The sequence below is a fragment of the Zingiber officinale genome, chromosome 5A, assembly GCF_018446385.1.
Source record: "Zingiber officinale cultivar Zhangliang chromosome 5A, Zo_v1.1, whole genome shotgun sequence".
Classification (NCBI taxonomy): domain Eukaryota; kingdom Viridiplantae; phylum Streptophyta; class Magnoliopsida; order Zingiberales; family Zingiberaceae; genus Zingiber; species Zingiber officinale.
In genome coordinates this window covers 154,679-175,692 of record NC_055994.1, presented here as the reverse complement: position 1 = coordinate 175,692, position 21,014 = coordinate 154,679, and the positions used below count along the sequence as shown (strand labels likewise).

General features: G+C 45.8%; 2 protein-coding genes and 1 non-coding gene across 3 annotated transcripts; 1 reads left to right on the top strand and 2 right to left on the bottom strand.

Annotated features, from left to right (window-relative positions):
• The first annotated feature begins 12,909 nt into the window (after positions 1-12,909).
• TRNAQ-UUG lies at positions 12,910-12,981 on the top strand. The gene has a single exon. It is a non-coding gene; the product is annotated as a tRNA-Gln (tRNA).
• A 317-nt stretch (positions 12,982-13,298) lies between these two features.
• On the bottom strand, positions 13,299-14,775 carry LOC121979187 (serine carboxypeptidase-like 50). The gene has a single exon (XM_042531118.1). It carries the CDS (start codon positions 14,723-14,725, stop codon positions 13,382-13,384), a length of 1,344 nt encoding a protein of 447 aa, XP_042387052.1. The 5' UTR covers positions 14,726-14,775; the 3' UTR covers positions 13,299-13,381.
• A 2,424-nt stretch (positions 14,776-17,199) lies between these two features.
• Positions 17,200-18,815, bottom strand: LOC121979186 (epoxide hydrolase 4-like). Its single transcript, XM_042531117.1, has 5 exons — positions 18,415-18,815; positions 17,890-18,345; positions 17,718-17,807; positions 17,581-17,648; positions 17,200-17,510 (listed from the first exon to the last, which is right to left on the bottom strand). Exons 1-5 carry the CDS (start codon positions 18,676-18,678, stop codon positions 17,363-17,365), a joined length of 1,026 nt encoding a protein of 341 aa, XP_042387051.1. The 5' UTR covers positions 18,679-18,815; the 3' UTR covers positions 17,200-17,362.
• Positions 18,816-21,014: the final 2,199 nt, after the last annotated feature.

Here is a 21,014-nt window from a genome sequence, read left to right as displayed (position 1 = left end):
TCGGATGATGGAATTCTGCTCGGCGCTGAAGTCCCTTTTCCTTTGCTTTACTGGCCGAGCGTCCGGTCGGACATGCAACTCGTGCTGCGCTATGCTCGGCGAAACTCCGGGCAGCTCATGTGTCGACCAGACGAAGACATCATGATTTCTTCGGAGGCATTGGATCAGCTCCTCTTTCTGCTTCTCCTCCAGATCGGACGCAATAAAAGTCGTGGCCTCCGATCGGGTTGGGTGAATCTGCACTTCCTCTTTTTCTTCATAAATTAAAGAGGGTGGCTTTTCGATGATAGCATTTACCTCGATCCGGGGCGCCTTCCGAGCGGAATTGGCTTCTGCTCGGACCATCTCGATGTAGCATCGCCGAGCTGCTAGCTGATCTCCCCATACCTCTCCCACTTTGTCCTCCACGGGGAACTTGATCTTCTGATGGAAGGTTGAGACGACCGCTCGGAATTCGCTGAGCGCAAAATGACATTGTAGGAAGAGGGAGAGTCGACCACCACGAAGTTTGTTGTTCTTGTCCTCCTGAGCGGCTCTTCTCCCAGCGAGGTAGCCAGCCGGATCTGTCCGACCGGCTGAACTTCGTTACCAGTGAACCCATAAAGCGGAGTTGTCATGGGTAACAGCTCGGCTCGATCAATTTGCAACTGATCGAACGCCTTCTTGAATATGATGTTGACTGAACTCCCTGTGTCAACAAATACGCGGTGAATAGTATAATTGGCTATTACCGCTTTGATGAGCAGAGCATCATCGTGGGGTACTTCCACTCCTTCCAAGTCCCCGGGCCCGAAACTAATTTCGGGTCCTTCCGCTCGTTCTCGGCTACAGCCGACCGCATGAATCTGGAGCTGTCGGACGCTCGCCTTTCTAGCTCGGTTAGAGTCTCCTCCGGTCGGCCCGCCAGCAATAACATTGATCTCGCCTCGGGAAGTATTGCTTCTATTTTCCTCTTCCCGAACGGACGGTCGAGACCGTTCTCTGGACGCTCGGCGATTCTCCTGCCTTGGAGAACGATGCCGATCGGGAGTCTGTTGCTATGGCCTATCAGCTCGCGTCCGATCGGCTTCATGAGTTCTCTGTCGCCTGTCGACTGAGGGAAATCGTCGTCCGGCATTCCGGGGCACAGGATGAGCCACGAAGGGAAGACTTCGACAATCCCTTGTGTTGTGCGTATCCGTCCGGTGGAAGGAGCAGAACATCGGGGTCCATCTCTTCTTTGGCTTGGGCCGGGCGGCAGTTACCTCTTGCACATTGGACCTGACGTGGGGGGATCGGATTGCTTCGGCCCTTGGTCCTCTAGGCGGCTGATGAGCGACGTGTTGTTTCCGCTCGGCAGGAGGAGCCTGGTCGGCTGGGGTTTCCTTTTTCCTGGCCGCTTGCGCTTCTTCCACGTTGATGTATTCGTTAGCCCGGTGTAGCATGTGATCGTAATCTCGGGGCAGCTTTCGGATGAGTGATCGGAAAAAATCCCCATCCACTAGGCCTTGTGTGAAGGCATTCATCATGGTTTCCGAAGTGGCCGTTGGAATATCCATCGCCACTTTGTTGAACCGCTGGATGTAAGCTCGGAGCGATTCACGGGCTTCTTGCTTGATGGCGAACAGGCTCACGCTCATTTTCTGGTAGCGTCGGCTGCTTGCAAAATGGTGGAGGAAGGCCGTTCGAAAGTCCTTGAAGCTTGTGATGGATCCGTCTGGCAACCTCCGAAACCACCGTTGAGCCGATCCCGAGAGAGTGGTAAGGAAAACTCGACACTTTACTCCATCCGTGTATTGATGGAGAGTAGCTGTGTTATCGAACTTACCCAGATGATCATCTGGGTCGGTTGTCCCATTATACTCGCCGATCGTCGGAGGCGCATAGTGCTTCGGCAGAGGATCTTGCAGAATAGCCTCTGAAAATTGGCGATTAATCCTCTCGGGTGATGCGTCCGCTCGGGGTGTTGGTTGGTACTCGGAAAACTTAGAGGTTCCACTGCACAAAAATTTTGTACAAAGGTCTGAACCTTTTCCTAGCTACCATGTGTTCTTTTAAATTAAATTTTGGATCGCCTACGGAACTTAACACGTTTGATCCAAAACTTAATCTATTTGTTCTTTTAGGTTTTGACTTGGATCTCCTGCGGAACTTAACACGTTCGACCCAAGTCTTCTTAAGTTATTAATTCCATTAAATATTAATTTCCATAAAAGGTTCCCAGTACTGACGTGGCGAGGCACATGGCCTTCTTGGATATGGGAGCAACCACCACCGACTAGACAAAACCTTTAATAGAAAGCTAATATTTAATTTCCTAAAATAACTTTAGGTTAACCAAAGAGAACAATCAAATCACAAGGAAAAGAAAGAAAACAAAAGAACACAACATCGAAAAATATATTCGAAATACTAGAACGTAAGCCTCTTGTATTTGGTATTATTTCCATAAATAACTAGCATGATGCGGAAATAAAAATTACTAGTTATACCTTGTAGAAAAACCTCTTGATCTTCTACCGTATTCCTCTTCTAACCTCGGACGTTGTGTGGGCAACGATCTACCGAGATGAGAAACCACCAACCACCTTCTTCTCCTCCAAGCAAGGTTCGGCCACAAAGGAAGAACTTCACCAAAGAAGAAAACCAAAATACTAACCAAGCTCCAAGAGATGCTAGCTTTCTCTCCTTCTTCTTCTTCTTCTCCAAGTAGTATCCGGCCACCACAAGAGCTCCAAGGGGGAGAGAGAGGTTCGGCCACCACAAGAGGAAGAGAGGGAGAGGATGGCCGACCACACCAAGGAACAAAAGAGGGAGAGAAATAATAGATGTTGTGTCTCATGAAGGCACCCTCACCCCTTCTTTTATATTCCTTGGCCTAGGCAAATTAGGAAATTTAATTGCAATAAAATTTCCTCAATTTCCTTGACATGATTTAATTTAGAAAAATAAAATAAATTTTCCCAAATCAATCTCAATGGCGGCCACATCATTGGAGAACAAATTGGACAAGTTTTAATCAACAATTAAAACTTCCTAATTTGTTTCCGGAAATTTAAAAAAAAAATTTCTCTTTAAAATCTCTTCATGGTTGATAAAAGGAAATTTTTATAATTTTAATTTTATCAACATGTGAATAATTTTTAAAGAAAAATAAAACATCTCTCCAATCTACAAATAAGGAAAGAGATCTAATCTCTTTCTTTAATCTTTGTAGATCTTTTACAAGAGAGATATTTTAAATTTAATTCTCCTTAAATTATATCTACCACATATACATAAAAATTAAAATTAAATTTCTTTTTTACTTTAATTCCGCCGGCCCCCACTAGCTTGGGTTCAAGCTAGGGCCGGCCACCCAAACTCATACCTAGGCCGGCCCTAGCTTGGTTCCCAAGCTAGCTTGGCCGGCCCCTTATTGGTGGGTATAGAAGGTGGGTATAGGTGGGTATATAACTCTACAAATAAGAGGCTACGATAGGGACCGAGAGGAGGAATTGGTTTTGGTCTCCCGATAAAATTAAGCATCCCGTGTTCGCCCCGAACACACAACTTAATTTTATCAATGATAATTCATTCCACTAGAGAACTATCATTGAACTACCGCACCAATCCCAAATTACATTTTTGGGCTCCTTCTTATTATGAGTGTGTTAGTCTCCCTGTGTTTAAGATATCGAATGTCCACTAATTAAGTGAGTTACTGACAACTCATTTAATTAATATCTAAGTCCAAGAGTAGTACCACTCAACCTTATTGTCATGTCGGACTAAGTCCACCTGCAGGGTTTAGCATGACAATCCTTATGAGCTCCTCTTGGGGACATTATCAACCTAGTATCTCTAGGACACAGTTTCCTTCTATAATCAACAACACACACTATAAGTGATACCATTTCCCAACTTATCGGGCTTATTGATTCATCGAACTAAACCTCACCCATTGATAAATTAAAGAAATAAATATCAAATATATGTGCTTGTTATTATATCAGGATTAAGAGCACACACTTCCATAATAACCGAGGTCTTTGTTTCTTCATAAAGTCAGTATAAAAGAAACGACCTCAAATGGTCCTACTCAATACACACTAAGTGTACTAGTGTAATTATACAGTAAAGATAAACTGATACCTAATTACACTACGACCTTCTAATGGTTTGTTCCTTTCCATTTTGGTCGTGAGCTACTGTTTATAATTTATAAGGTACTGATAATATCATCTTCTGTATGTGACACCACATACTATATTATCTTCAATATAAATTAATTGAACAACTACAACTAAATGTAGAAAATTTGACCAAATGTGATTCTTTATTCATTATGAATGTTTACAAAGCTTAGGTTTTCAGTATACACTCCAACACGGGGGGCTTTCCCCTTTCTGTCATCCCGTCTAGGCATTTCATCCGAAGAAGATCTCCTATCTCTATGAGCTGGTACGGCTTCAGGGGTGCGGAATAGGGCTCGATGAAATGCAACGGGGGCCGGTGGTGCTTCCACTCGACCACCAAATGCTGAGGTTGCTTGCTGCTCCGGCCGTTCGGCTGTGGCTTTCTGTTTTTGCTCCACGAGCTTGGCGGCCCTTATCTCGATCAGAGCGTCGAGTTCCTCGTTCGAGAGCGTCACCATGTGTTGTCGTCCAGCCTCGTCCATTGCTGCCGATCGGATGCAGGAGCGTTCCCACAGACGGCGCCAAATTGATCCTGTCCGAACGGCTGACTCAACGGACGCTGGGCACGTGGCGCTCTCCGGTTGCTGATGTGGGTCTTCGACTGGTCGTACGAAGCTCCGGCGACCCTGCACAGAAGTCGGGTCGGGAAGGGGTTCCCGGCGGCGACCCTCCGACGCTCAAGTCAAGCAAGCAAGTGGTAAAGAAAGTGGCTCCAAAGCTTGTAGAATACGTACCTCCGGCGAAGTAAGAGGCTCTTTATATAGAGCGGTGAAAGAACTAATGCACGTCCACCGAGGCGCATACATGTCCGCAGTCCATACCTCGGTATGCACCTGTCAGAAAGCTTACCTGACACCATACTGCTACAGTCCAAACATGTCTTCGATGGGACAAGAGGACACCTGGTCGTCAGACTAGGGGTATGGCCTAGCTCTAGGACTTGACGGCTGTCAGCAGATGTTCCTGTCCCTATTTACTCACCGCCGGCCAGGACGTCCGTCTGGTCGGCTAAACGAAGAGCGCCGTCCGGACGGCCCTAATTCCCTGCGCCGGCCGGGCGGCGTGCCCTTCCGTTCGGTCATTATTTACTGTTCCATTGAGCGTCGGAACCCCGATCCCTGTCAGGGTGCCTTTTACTATCAGATGTTTACTGGCAGACCGATCGGTCTGTCTTTTTCTCATGAGTCCGGTCGGCTCACCCTTCTTCGACGGACCACCTGGCCCTTTGACCTCCACGTGGCTTTGACCCCTCGTTATGGGGTCCCAGGTTCTTACCACCGGATCAAACCCTATTGGTGCAATATCCCCTGGGTCAAGGTTTACTAGATTGACTAAGCTTGAGCTAGCTCAAGTTTAAGTCTTGATGTTTGAGTTTCAATGTTTGACGATATATGGAGATTGCGGTTGCAATTGTAAGATATCGGAAAATTTAAATAAATAGGGTTATTTGAGAAATAACCTTATAAAATTTTTTCGGAATTTTAAGAATTTTCTGGAAATTTTTCGGAGCTTGTACGATGAGTTTTGAGGGAATCAATTGCGGGTTCAGATTTAAGCCTATTTGGGATACCCGTTTAAGTGAGGAAATGTTTTAATATATCTATTCCTTTTTCTTTTTATTCTTCCCCAACCCAAATCGCCGATACCCAAACCCTTCTTCCTCTCTTCCCCGATGCCGAATTCCCCAATCTTCTCTTCTCCCCTTCCTTTGTTCTCTCTCGCGGACGAAGCAAAGCCGACGGTTCCAACGACCGTTGACCTCGACGGAAACCAGTGGAGTCACCGGAGCTCGACGGTGCCGAGGAAGTCTAAGCAGAATCTGGTTGAGGAGTTCTGCTTCGGCGGATTTTGTGACCAATTGTTGACGATCGGTGGCTAGGGCACGGTGAGGAGCCGGATATCGCATCGTCTCCAACCGGCAGACTTTCCCTTTCCTCTCCTTGCACTGCTCACAGTGAGATCCCTCTCTTCACTGGTCGGATTGGATCAAGCGACGCCACCGAACAACTATCTTGGAGGTAAGGCATCGTCGAATCTTTGGTAGATTCAAGGGTTTCGCTAGGTTAGGGTTCTTTCGGCCTTGACTCTTCTTGTGTTGGTTTTTCCTCCTGAGCAGATCTTGCACCTCCAATTCTTGCAGCAGATTGGGGGATTCGGTTGATGATGATGAGGTGTTCTTGAGCTACCAGGCAGAGGCTAGAAGGATGGTTGATTGATCGTTGATCTTCCCGTTTAGTTCCTGTTGCCGATCACTGCTAGATTCCTTCTTGATCCGATTGATTCCAGTAGGTTGTTCTGTTCTGTTATGTTCTGTTCTGTGGGGTGTTCCTGTTTCGGCAGCAACCCCATTCCAGCAGCTTAATTGAGGTATGTGTAGGGATTTTGATACATGATGTAATTAGGTTTATGTGTTGAATTAGGTATAATTTGGATTACATCATTAGTATGATTGGAACATGTGGTAGATCATGTTTTAGATTTAAGGTTGTAATTAGTTGTTGATTGTGTGTAGATTTATTTAGTTTAGAATTAATCTAATGGGATGACTAGGGTTAGGGTAACTAACCCTAATTAACTATTAGGTTTCATTTAGGTAGGAAAATAGTTATGCGATTAGGGTTTTGCCCTAATTTAGTTTTAGAGATTTTATTTAGCTATTCAATTGGATTTAGCTAAATAAAATATATATGTTGTTGACGTAGAACTCTGATTCGAGACGGGCGTCTCGACTTTGGATTGCTTGATTTTACCTTCTATTTGATGCGGGTACCCTTTGACTTATATTTTCGATATTGTCTTATGATATGTGTAGTTTACATATAACTAGTAGTAATTGGTAGATTAAGCATTTCCCTAGTTTTAGCTAGATGATACCTGATACATGCTTCTACTGTTATTTGTTATACATTAGTCTGGTATTCTTTTATTTCTTGTCATGCGTATTTGTGTTCATTAAGATAGATGTATTTATTGTGCTTCACTATACTGGATTAGTTGCTTTACATGTTTGATACGTGTCCTTGGATTCATGATACTTATATCATTGTTATATGTGATGTTCTTGGATTTATGCTGCTTATATCATAGTTATATATATGTTTTTACCTTTTTGGCACACACATATATGGAGGAGGCTATGTTCAGATATGACATATCGTAACATCATGCACCATCCCGCATGATTGCATGCTGGGCAATTGACAACTCCATTATTGTTGAGCTCGTCGGCCGACTACATGGGCCTGCACACAACGTGACCACTACATGGGTAGTGGCACAACACCTAGGGTGTGTATGGCAGCTGCTCTGTTAGGCTCCGTTGGTCCGCTCATGGATAGTGTGACGTAGCGTGATAGCCGGCAAGGATCCCTCCCCGTCATCGCGTACCGGGAGATGAGAGCATTGCGCTCCCTCACTATGTTTGAGGTAAGAGGATAGATGTACTCCAACAGCATCCCGTCCACTCAGTCACTCTTCAGGGGTAGTGATGGCAGAGTGCACGGTGTCACAGCCCTACCCACTCGGTCTAACCATCGCGTGTGAGATGGTTGGCTGGCGGCATGGGTGACCATGTCATATTGCATCATATGCACATATTGCATTTATTGTGATTGTTGCATATTGGATGATGCATTTTGGTGACTGCATATGATTGACATGCATACAGGAAACATACTTATTTGCTCTGACTATTTTTACCTGTTGTGTGTTCACAGTCATTTACTAAATTCTCGCTGGTGAGTACAGTTTATTTCAGTTATGCATTTCTTATTATTCTTGTTGTAAACTGTATTACATGCTTATTGTTAGTTACTAGAATTTATTCAGCTATGCATACCTGTTATACTGTCAGGAGACTGTACTATATGTTATATTGCTGGTAGTTATATGTTATTGTACATATCTATTGGTTACTTGCTGAGTTCTTTAAACTCACACCGTTACATTACTACTTTTTAGGTTGAGGTCGTCGAGAGATTTCAGTCGCTAGCCCCCATTGTCGCGAGGATTTTTTGTTGTTGACTTTCGTATTCGATTTTATGTCTTTAGGCACTTATGATGTAGGTTCTTGTATTGTGGACTTGATATCGACTATTTGGGTTTGCTACTTTTGTTTTTCCGTTGCAGGTGTTTTCATTACTTTGTGAATTTCATTTCTTCATTGTAGTGGAGTAGGATTTACATATATCTGCGATAATTCTTTTATCGTCTTTTCTTTTAGTAATTTTTGTTGATAGCCGGAGGCTGTATATTAAACTGCGTGGATTGTCTATATAAACTGCGTGGATTAGTTATATAATTGCGTGGATTGTTTGTTATTTGTATTGTATTGTTCTGATCGTGTGGGGCGAGGAGTGATATATGTATTCTTGGATTCATATTTGTCACTCGTACATGTAAGATGCTGTCGAAATTTCTTCTGGCAGGGACTACCTGGGGCGTGACAACAATTGTCCGTTTGGAAAGATTGGTCAAGTATGTCAAAGTTGACTGGATACTTGACTGGAAAGTCCTAACTAAAGGTTAGGCAAGGGCAAGTCCAATGGGAAGGTTGGCAGAAGAAGAAAATTCGAGTGGGTCAGTGTTGACCGGACACTTGGTATGGAAAGTCTTGATAAGTGAAGCCAAACAGATGGAATGTCCTAGTAAGTGAATCTAGGCAGAAGGAAAATTCTAGTAAGTAAAGCTATGTGAAAGTCCTAGTGAGTGAAGCTAGGCAGAAGGAAAATCCTGATGAGTGAAGTCAGGTGAAAGCCCTAGTGAGTGAAGCTAGACAGTAGGAAAATCCTAGTGAGTGAAGTCAGGTGAAAGTCCGGGTGAGTGAAGCCAGACAAATGGAAAGTTCTAGTGAGTGAAGTTAGGCAGAAGAAAATTCCTAGTGAGTGAAGCTAGGCAAAAGGAAAATTCTGGTGAGTGAAGCTAGGCATGTGGAGGTCCAAGTGGGTCAAGGTTGACCGGACACTTGGCATAAGATGAGAAGTCCAAGTGGGTCATGGAGGATCGAACACTTGGCACGAGAAAGAAAGTCCAAGTGGGTCAAAGGATTGACCGGGCACTTGGTAAAGAAGTCCTAGCAGGTCAAGGTCAACCAGATGTCAGGCAAGGAGGAGTCCCAACAGGTCACGATTGATCGGATGTTGGGTAAAGGAACTCTAGACTTCAGTTGGGAAGTTAGGGTTTGGTGATCGACTACGGTAGTCGATTACCATAGCTTAAGCGACTAAGGTAATCGCTTAAGCTTAGAATCACGAGAAAGGTTGTCTAATCGATTAAGACATGGTAAGTGATTAGGGTAATTGCTTACAGTGCTTTTTTGCTTCGAACAAAATGATTCTGTTTGAAGCTTAAATGATCAGGTTGATCGCTCAAGCCTATCTTCACAAAAGGCAAAGAAGATTCGGTAAGCGATTAAGCAGGAAGGATTAATTATATACAGCTTGTTCTCGCGCGAACAGAAAACTTCCTAATTGATTAGGCTAATCGATTAGGAAGGCTTAATCGATTAAGCTAGTCGATTAAGCTTGAAATTATAGCCGTTGTGAGCCCGATAAAAAGGGTTCGCATGCATTGTTCCAGACATCGCTCGACTCATCTTCTCCGCCAATTCTTGCAAGCTCAGGGCTGAGGTGTTGCTGCATTTCCTAAGCTTACAAGAGGCAATCACAAGCAACAAGGTCAAACAAGAAGAGGTTTTTGTTATACTTGTGTACATTTACTTCTTGTTTTGAGTTGTATGTTTGTGCGAGAGTTGTAAGAGGGTTCTCCACCTCCGGTTGTTTTGAAAAGGAGTTGTTTACATAGTGGAGTGTGTACTTGACTGTGGATCTTTGGATTAGTCACCTCTTCTTGAGGTGGATACCAAGTAAATCCTTTGTGTTAGCATTGGGAGCTTACTTCGAGTTCTATCCATTGCATATCATCATCATGAGCAAGCAAATGAAGCGCGACAAGCTATTCATCCCCTCTAGATACAAATCGACCCTAACAAGTGGTATCAGAGCAAGATTGCTCTTTATCGGACTCATCGCCAGAAAGGGAAACGAGCTAGAGGAAGAAGAAGAAGTTGAAGCAAGTTTAACAAAGTCAAAGATCTCAAAAGAGCTCAACTTCAAATGGAATTCCAAGATGAATTTGGATACGACACAAGGGTACCTCTACCATTCACAATGACAAGCTTCGATTCTTGGAAATCAAGAATCGAAAATTTTCTTATGATGAAGATTGAGCAATGGTTTGCCCTAATGGAAGGCTATAAAGCTCCAAGAGATTCAAAAGACAAAATTCTCAAGAAAAGTAAATGGAGTCAAGAGCAAATTCAAAGGAGTGAGGACAATGACAAGGTGACCAAGCTATTGGTCAATTTATTGCTAAGCAATATCTTGACTCAAATTGGAGAATACAAAAATGTCAAGGAGCTTTGGAGCAAATTAGCCAAGCTTCATGAAGAACCCTCCACTATATCAAACCAAGAGAAATCCAAAAAGGACGACTCATTAGTGCAAGACCAAGATGAAGAGGACTCCGAAGTTGAGAGATGATCAACTCAAGAAGAGGAAGTCCAAGAAGCTTCATCCTCAATGAAGTACAACGAAAAGGGCAAAAAAGGAGCATACTCCTTGTTCAATGGGCATGAGGATGAAGATGATGAAGCATTCACCTCTAGGATTGAGGGGGAGCGTCCTTCGTTAACACCGGATCAAGAAGAAGAAGAAGTTTCAACAACCGGGTCAAGTGGAGAGGAAGATGTGGCAATCTCCAAAAGTCAAAAAAAAAATCAAATGGATGATCAAATGTCACCCCTACAAGTAAAGGTATAAAAATGTCAATTGTTAATAATAAAAATCATATCATTTGCTTTGAGTGTAGAGAACATAGGCACTATAAGAGTAAGTGCCTCAAATTGGCTAAGAAGAAGAGTTAAGTGACACCTAAGGGTAAGGAGAAGCCCAAGGAGACCACCCCTGTGATAAAGAAGAGCAAGGAGCATATTGTGTGCTTCTAAGAATTAAGGATACTTAGATAGATTATCTAGGTATATTTTATTTAGGCTAAGTTTCCATTTTTTATTGCTTATCATATGTCGTGACATCATAGTTTGCATTCATATTATTATAAAAAAATAAAATAAAAATATTGATCCTGTCCAAATGCTGAATCAACGGACGCTGGGCACGTGGCGCTCTCCGGGTCGATGACATAGATCTACGACTGGTCGTACGAACCTCCGGCGAACCTGCACAGAAGTCGGGCCGGGAAGGGGTTCCCGGCGGCGACCCTCCGACGCTCAAGTCAGGCAAGCGAACAGTGAAGAAGCGGCTCCCAAAATATCAAAACGCGTACCTCCGGCGAAGTATAAGGCTCCTTATATAGAGCGGTGAAAGAGCCCACGCACACCTACCGAGGCAAATACGTGTCCTTAGCCCATACCTCGGTATGTGTTTGTCAGAAAGCTTACCTGACACCATACTGCTACAGTCCAGTCACGTCTTCGATGGGACAGCAGAACACCTTGCCGCCAGATTTAGAGTATGACCCAGTCATAGGACTTGACAGCTGTCATAAGATGTTCCTTGTCCTTCTCTCCCTACTCCATGCCGAGGCGTCCGGCCGGCCAGCACTCATCTCCCGTCCAACCGGCCGACACTCGTTTCCCTTCCGGCCGACACTCATCTCACGTCTGGCCGGCCGGCACTCACATCACGTCAGGCTCTCCATATGCATCGGTATGCTGGGGAGATCCTCGGTAAAGTGCTATGTGGGGACTGCTAGCAGTATGTTACCTTATGTCTACGGCCGAGCATGACTTCCGCTCGGCCCTTCGTTACTGGTCAATTGAGCGTCGGAACCCCGACTCCTGTCGGGGCGCCTTTTGCCATTGGTTATTTACCGGTCGGCCAGCCGGGAGGTCGGCCTATCCTTCTCCGGTCGGCCACCTGGCCCTTTGACTTCCACGTGGCGTTAACCCCTCAAAATGGGGATCCCCTGTTCTAACCACCGGATCAAATATCATATCATATCATGCATGCATCATGTAGCTATAGCAATTTTTCTTTTGAAAAATATTTATTTTAATGTATGTCATAAGTCATCATGCATTATTTTAAATTTCTTGTAATTAAGGATAATGACATTTACCAACAAGCGTGGTAAAAGAATTTATCAACAAGTGACATCTAGGTGGATGATCATGTTTTTAAAGTGTTTAAATAGATATGTATGATCTCTAGCTTAGGGAAAAATCAATATTTACATCTCACAATGACTATAGGTTAACTTATATATGGTTTAATGCACATTAGATACAAGTGAGATATTAGGATGATGAAAAACTCAAGATGTTAATTTAGTACATCTTTTTAAATTAGGATTTCATCAAAATACACAGTGATATGTTATTCAATCATTGGAAAGAGTAAAGTCATGTCAATAATCACACGTTGACTATCAACTTTTCTTAACTTTGACTTTGACTTTAACTACTATTTCGTATCCGGATTTATCCGTAATATCCCGTTTCAATGATCGTACTGGTGGAGAAAGCTCAAGAAAAGATAGAGATCCTCATGAAGAAATCGGCTTGCGAAGCCCATCAACTTGGACCCCATGACCAAACACAGAACGCAGAACGCCGAACACCGCTCTCTCTCACGGTCGCAGGGTTCTTGTGCCCTCCTTAAGCGGCAATGGCGGGTTGAACCGAGGTTGCTCTATTTTTATTCTCATATCTTATTAGTTAAAAAAGAAACAAACTGGTTCTATGGTGTAGTGGTTAGCACTCTGGACTTTGAATCCAGCGACCTGGGTTCGAATCCCGGTAGGACCTTTTTTCCCAATTTTTTTATTTAAAAAGTTTTCATAAGAATATCTTTCCAAGGAGAATATAAAAAATTGCAAATTTAGAAACTGCTGGAAAAAAGCACAAAAATTTCTTTTACAAAAATGAGAGACGACTAAATAAAATGAAAAATTTTAATAAGGACTTGATAATGATACCCTATTTATATTATGATGCTGTGAGAACTAACTTTTTTGAAAAAAAAAATCTTTACCTTTAATACTGTAACTAAACTGAACTTTAAATTTGAAACCTTAAACTCTAAAAAAAAATAAAAAAAATCATATACTTAGTGCTGAGTGTCATAAAAAAAGTACCAATTGGGCATGTCCTTTATTAGCAAGATCATTAAGACCAAGAAAACAATAAAAATAAAGCCATCACTGCATTATTGTTGGTATGCGCCTTTCTTGGTTTGGGCCCCATCCGCCGCACTACCAAACAAACCCTTCTCCATCACCCAGTCCTCGATCATTGCCTGCGCGCTCTTCCCCTGGTCCGCCGGCACAAGGTGGCCGGCGCCATAGACGACGGCGTGCGTCAAGCTTCCCCACCGCTTCACCTGCCCCGCGAGCTCTCCGTCCACCCTCCACACCTTCCGCTCCGCCTTCAGGAAGCTCTCCAGCCCCTCCCACTCCATCTCCCTCACCCACGCCTCCGTCGACACCACGCCGACCCTGAGGTCGTACAGCCCCTGGTACAGAAGCACGCGGCTCTCTCTCACCAGCTCCTCCACCATCCACTTGACGCTCTTCATCAGGTCCGCGTGCAGAGCCGCCCGGGCCTCCTCGCCGCACTCCTCCCACGTCACCTCCGGCGGCACCCCCAGCGCCGCCTTCACCTCGTTCCTGTTCAGGAACAGAGCCACCTGCGCCGTCTCGTATGGCTGCTTCTTAGTCAGGTCGTAAAGCGTCGCAAGCCCCGTCGCGTTCTGGAGCCGATCCAGGGCGATTCCGCGCGCGTCCGTGGCCTCCGGCCACTGCTCCTCATAGACGAGCCGCACGGCCACGGCCTGCAGCGCCTCGATCTCGGCCTTGGTCCGCTCGTCGATGAGGCCGGAGAAGAAGGCGGAGTCGGCGTGGGTGGCGACCTGGGCGACCGGGTGCGTGAGGCCGTTGCCGATGGCGACGCCGCAGAGGTTGATGCGGCGGCGGGGCGGGAGGGCCGCATTGTGACGAAGAATAGCGTGGCCCAGAGCGGGGACGTACTTGCCGGCGTAGCTCTCGCCGGTCACGAAGAAGGGTCGGGAGAGGAAAGAGGGGTCGGAGACGAGGAAGTGGAGGAGGGCGGATAGAAGCTGGGCGGCAACGGCGGACTGGTTCCGGGGAATGTCGGCCGGGGAAGGAGCGACGCTGAAGCCAGCGCCGAGTGGGTTGTCGATGAAGAGGAGACCGAAGCGGCGGTTCCAGGAGAAGGGGTTGGCGCGGAGAGACGGCGACGAGGAAGAGGAAACGAGGAAGGGGCCGAGCTCGAAGAGGTTCCCGAGCATGGAGGAGCAGCCAGGACCGCCCTGGAGCCAGAGGACGATCGGGGCGTCATCCAGCGGGGACACAGGGCTCTGCGCTTCGTAGTATGCGAAGAAGAGCGCCGGCGCCGGCGAGGAGGACTTGGTGGGGGCGACGGGGAGGTAGCCGGACTTGCTGGGGCGGGCTTCTGGCGGAAAGAGAGACGTCAGGGCGGTAGAGAAGGAGAGGAAGCAGAAGGCGGAGAAGAGGAGGAGAGTTGTCTCCATACCCCCAACAGTAGTTCTGCCTGCCTGACGCAGATCTGTGACAACCTATCATCAATAGGACTGAAAGAGGGAGGATCTGGTTGACTTTGACTTTACAATCATGCAGTATTACGATCTTGAGTCCCTATTTTGTTTTTTGGTTTTTTTCGATAAGGATCGATTCAACTCGTCCTTATGTCAACCCGAAAAAGATAGATTACGAATGATTACTAATCCTTAATACAAATATCTAAAATATAGGGTTGATAAATCCCTCTTGAGTTCAATTTACAGTAGAGAGGAGTTTTTTTTTTCAAAATATTCGTCTCTTAAAAGTTAATGATTCCGTCTGGAAGTTGAGTCGGATAAAGATAGATTTTATTATATTAGAAGTTGACGGAAAGTCGCTGAAGCCTAGATCTATCGGGTACCCCTCTGGAAAGGTTCACACGAGCGGTTGACGAGGAAAGATGAACAAGACGATGACGTTGTTGCTCTGCACACACTCAGACGAATCCCCGAGTCGTTAGAGATCAGAAACCAAGGAAAAAGTCACTGGGTCAAACCCTCCGACGCTCAAGTCAGGTACTTTTTCTTCAGAAATCACAGAGAAAGGACGAAAGTAAAGACTAGTGAGAAATGACGAATGAGCGTACCTGCATAAGGGACAAAGCCTCCCTTTTTATACTGTAACGGATGTCTCTGGGACCTGGCAAGTGTCAGGGAATGTCGGCTGTTAGGCTTTGTCTGGCGGTGATTGACACGTGGCTCTTCCTGATAGGCTGGCGGCAAAACCGAAGGCATAGCGCGACCCAACTGTTAGCATATTCCCTGACACCTTGATTGTTCTATGACATTCTTTGGCAAACGGTTACGATTCCTGGGCTTTTGTCCTGTAGCGACGAGTCTGCATTCCGAGATCTGTACTCGCCCTGCTTTTATATACTATTATCCGACTTGTATGTCCCGATCTGTGTGTTAAGCTTGTATCCCGACCCGCCTTTGTCATCTGCTATCCACGGTCTGTACATCCCGATCTGCAAACTAGGTCTGTGTCTAGACCTGCTTCTAGCTACTGTTATCCATGATTGGCACTTCCCTACCTGCAAGTCAGGTCTGTGTCCAGACCTGTTTACTGTTTACTGTTATCTATGACTTGTACGTCCCGACCTGCACGCCAGGTTTATGTTCAGACCTGTTTACTGTTTGCTGCTATCCATGGCTTGTACGTCCTGACCTGTAAACCAAGTCTGTGTCTAAACCTGCATGTACACCTGTTATCCTTGGCTTGGATGTCCCGACCTGCACGCCAGGTCTGTGTCTAGACCTGCATGTATGTCTGTTATCCTTGGCTTGGATGTCCCGACCTGTACGTCAGGTCTATATCCAGACCTGCTTATATCCGCTGCTATCCAGGGCTAGTACGTCCTGATCTGTAAGTCAGGTCTGTGTCCAGACTTGCACGTATACATGTTATCCTTGGCTTGGATGTCCCGACCTGTACGCCAGGTCTGTATCCAGACCTGCTTATATCCGCTGCTATCCATGACTAGTACGTCCCGACCTGTAAGTCAGGTCTGTGTCCAGACCTGCACGTATACCTGTTATCCTTGGCTTGGGTGTCCCGACCTGCCCACCAAGTCTGTGTCCAGATCTGCTTATATCCGCTGTTATCCATGGCTAGTACTTCCCGACCTGGCCCATGGGTCGGATCCTTGACCGCTATCGGGGCTAGTCCTTGTCCGCCATATAATCTCATCTTTTGACCGTTCCATCTGCTAAGACTTCGACTCTGTCCACGTAAGCTTGACTTTTGACCTCCACATCATCTTGATTTCTGACCGGCCACGGAGGCTTGACTTCTGACCTTCTTGACCTCCGCGTCCGTCTGATTTCTGACCGGCCACGGAGGCTTGACTTCTGCCTTCTTGACCTCCACGTCCGCCTGATTTATGATCGGCCACGGAGGCTTGACTTCTGACCTTCTTGACCTCCAGGTCAGCTTGACTTCTGACCCTCTTGTGGCCTTGACTCATAACCACATCATCTTGTCGATCCCACAAACATGCGCCATATCAATTAATTTCTTAATCCATTGTACTGAAATTGTGCCCTATAACTAACTGGTCCGTGGAGACTAAAGTCAAACACATTATTGGATCATATCTGAAAGGATTTTTACCAGTTCATGTCATCTGAAACAGCAAAGAATAGGATCCTGATTCAGTACTTCCCCTGTGTGAAGCATTAGATTCTCTACATACAAACAACTCTGGCATTGCATTGAAGGAGGACCACATAGTTGAGAATGATGCCCAATGATGAGAATACAACTACAAGGCTGGAGATGTGGTAAATGATATATATGGATTCCTACTGTCACTTGGAATCTGTATCATAGGAATCAATGGAAGCTTGAAGCAGATTAAAGATCAACCAGGAAGCAGATCTTAAATCTCTGTACTAAAATATTCAATACATGCAAGCTTGCTTCATGGTTTGCACTCGATATTTAATAGTTAATTTGTAATGTAAACTACAAACAAACAAGAGAAGAAGTTGCTTAATTATTCCATGCGGAGTGAGAAACAAACAAATGATCATGCTAGTTCACAACCTTAATAACTGAATAATAATTAAAAGTCTGGAGAGTTTGGCTCATTCCTTTGCCTCTGCCTCTGCTTCTGCAGCTTGAACAGCTGAAAGGAATTTCTTGAGGTGGCGATTGTAAACGCAAGGTCTCTCTAGGTGAAGAAGATGCCCTGCTTTCTTTATGACTTCCAGTGTGGTGTTTTCTCCCAGTTGCCTGCAATTCATGAGCAATGAGTTGGGTAGTAGCCATGAATGATCATGAGAAATGATGGCTGTGAACTTACTCCTTCATGTCCTTGGCAAACTCTAAATTGAATAAGTTATCGTTCTCCCCCCATAGCAGGAGAATTCTCTGCATGAGTTTCATAGATAATTAGGGTTCATGTTTTTATCTTGATTAGCTGGAATTGTGTGTGTGTACCTGATCTAAAGAAGGAACTTTGGCGTCTTTATTGCTGATGAGCAAACCTTCAAGAAGCTCTGCTCTCTCCTTTCTGTTGGTAAACATCACCTGCTCGAATTCACAGAAAATGTGTCGTTGGATTTATTTTTATTAGGCATAGAGAGAAGTGTTTGATGAAATGCCTGAGGACCTCAAGAAAATCCTTGTAGAGGAAGTTGGGGAACCAGAGTTTCTTGTGCATGGAAATGGAGAGCAAGGCCTTGAGGCCCTTGACGGACTCCGGCATGAGGAGCTCCGACGAGGAGGCGAAGCCGAGCTGGTCGAGGGTCTCTTGGCTGATGGAGTCTGTCACGGCGAAGACGGAGCCGGAGATGACGAGGGAGCGCACGAGGTCCGGCCGCTGCTCCGCCATCTCGAACGCCACCATCCCGCCGTAGCTGAACCCCACGGCCGTGCAGCGGCGGACGCCGAGCTCGTCTAGCGCAGCCGAAAGGCACCGCGCCTGGAACCCCGGGGACCGGTCGGCGGACGCGGTGGAGGAGCCGCCGAAGAAGAAGAGGTCGGGGATGTACACGTCGTACTGGTTCACCAGCACCCCGAACTGGAACTGCCACGTTACGAGGCCTTCCGCCGCGAAGCCGTGCACCTGCAAAATCGAAACCATGGATGATCACTTCTTCCGATTGCGATCGTCAAAATTCGATTTTGACAATACCAGCACCACCGCCGGCTTCTCCTTCTTCTTCTCCTTCCTCCTCCTCTTCTTCTCGTCTTCGTCGCCGCGGCGGCCATTAACGCCGGCGGACTTCTCTTCGGGCACTACGACCTCAGCCCTGTTGCTCCCCCGGCTGGCCTTGTGCTTGGGCACCCACATGGCCATCGTGGTGCCGGGCTCGATCTCAATGCTCTGCCGCCGGAGGCCCGCGCCGCGCACCAGCCAGTGGAGGAGCGGCATCTGCGCCGCCACCCAGTTCACCATCTCAAATCCGATCAACTTGTCGCTCAATTCCCACTCCTTTCAGTTCTTCATCTTCTACAAATATACTCGACGATGGAGAAGAAGATGGGAGACGGTGGAAAGATTTGATGGTCGACGAGTAGCTATTAGTTGGTGGTCGGTCCGTTCGGCGGCTATCGAATTTAAAGTCAATTTTTCTGTCAATTTCGGTTAAATTTTATAAAAGTCAAATGCTGAGAGTTGAATTTTATCGATAATCCAACAGAAAATAACCATTAATTATTTTGGAAAAAGATTTTAAAATAATGTAAACTGAGATTTGTAGTTTCATTAATGAACTAATTGGCATGTGTGGAGGTTGATCAACTACCTCAACTACTTAAACCAACCACACGACTTGGTTTGTTGGAAAGTTGTTGGATTTTGTCCTCCAAATCCTACCAATTACTCAATCTTAAAAGTAGAGGTTTTGATAGGTTGGACTTGAATCCGACATAGCTAAACTTATCTCTTTAAGTTCAGCTTCTGAGTAACTTGAATTGTGATACACCCGACCCAATTATCAAACGGTCGAATCTCTCAATTCAGGTATTCGAGCTCTCTACCCCTTCCACTCGGGAACTCGAGTAACTCATCATCTTGGATTAGATATCGCTTCTTCTTGATCGAAGATCTTTCGGTTAATATGGGACTAGCAAGGTAGCCTTTGTGACTGTTTGTGTCGCTTGGTACAAGTAGAATAAGGAGGAGCCGCTATGACACTGCAGATATTATAGTTGTGACCCAACGATTACGATAAGGCGCGATAGGCTAGTATATAATAGATACCACAACTCAAAACAGGGGCATTTAAATTTCTCTATTATACTCTCTTTCTTTCAAAATTATAATTACTTTAAGTGTCTTAAACATTCATGGACTTTGCCGTATCATTCTAGTGCCCTCTGACTTATGTTGATTGAGAAAAGATTTACATCATAAAAATATGAAATTCTACAAACAATTCGAGACACTTTGGGAGAAAGACAGTTGGATTTGAATCCAGTATAGCCAGGCCTATTTTAGCTTGTGAACCATTATATCTATTTAAGTTCGGTTTACATTAATTTGAATTGTATTCTGTCTAAGTTAAATTATTAGAAGTCTAATTTACTTACAAGAACTTGAGTGTCATGTGCGTTTGACTAGACTAGTCACAATTTAGTTTAGCAGGTTTATTTATGTTTTTATTGGTGCTGTCCGAGAGTCGAGGCGGTGGACGCTAAGGGTGTGGTACTCATGTTGACTGGATGTGGACTTCGAACGACTCAGACCTGCAATCACAAAATGTTAGTGTCGAGCCAGGGAGAGGTTCCCCGGAGTTGGCCCTCTGACGCTCAAGTCAGATCTCCGGCGAAAGCAATAAGGAAGCGAAGAGAAACGAAAGTGGCAGAGTAATAGTAGCTATAGTAGAATCCAACATACCTCCGTCGAAGCTTGGGATCCCATATATAGGGCTCCCGGGAACGTGCATGCACGCTTCTCGAGGCATGCACGTATCTCAAAGGTTCCCCTGATAAGATGTGTAAGAAAAATATCCCTGACACCATACCTCAACAGCCCGAGCGTATCCCGACAAGACAGTAGAAGCATCTATCGTACGATTCTCTGCCTGACTATGTCATCCACCATACTATCTGTCGGTGGCACGAGTCCCTAAGAAGATAGCGGTCGATCCTTGTTTTGTCGATTACTGGGCCGAGCGGGATGGCCGCTCGGCCAGCCTTCCTCAGGCTACCTGCCACTCTACCCTTCGGTCGAGCGGTGTATCAGCTCGGCCCACATCCACTGTTCGCGCCGAGTGGGATGTCCGCTTGGCCTATGCTCTGCTAGTACATGGGTTTTCTGAGCGTCGAAAGCTCGGTTCGGTGGTCGAACTGTGATACTATCAGGTCAGGTCTTCTGATCAGGCAAGTGGATTGCCCCGAGTGGACGATAGTATGAGGGCATTGACTGCCTCGACTTTGACCTTCCACGTGGCCATGACCCCTTACAGGGCAGGGCCCCACCTTACCACCGGATCACATGTCTTCCCCTCAAGTCTAGTCGAAGGAGGCTGCAAGTCTGACTGATTGGACAGTTGGGTCTGGAGATCGGTAGGTCGATCGGTCGTAATATTAATTAGCTCCGAGTGTCGGTCGGCCCGAGGGCTGACCCTTAAGGCTGAACGATGCTTCATGTGTTCGCATTTGTGAGAATTCTTCATCTGCACCCCTAGGCCGAGAGTAGTCAAAGCTGGCGACATCCGAATCTCCTCGAAATTCGTGCAAATCACCTCATTAAAGTCGAGCACGCACCCACGCCTGATAATGACACCC

Bases quoted from the DNA above. Each gene is read 5' to 3' on its own strand.
- LOC121979187 (XM_042531118.1), bottom strand. From the start codon at position 14,725: ATGGAGACAACTCTCCTCCTCTTCTCCGCCTTCTGCTTCCTCTCCTTC.
- LOC121979186 (XM_042531117.1), bottom strand. From the start codon at position 18,678: ATGGTGAACTGGGTGGCGGCGCAGATGCCGCTCCTCCACTGGCTGGTG. The intron at 18,346-18,414 runs GTATTGTCAAAA...TCGATTTTGCAG, and splicing joins AGAAGCCGGCGGTGGTGCTG to GTGCACGGCTTCGCGGCGGA. The intron at 17,649-17,717 runs GTACACACACAC...AAACTCATGCAG, and splicing joins AAGTTCCTTCTTTAGATCAG to AGAATTCTCCTGCTATGGGG.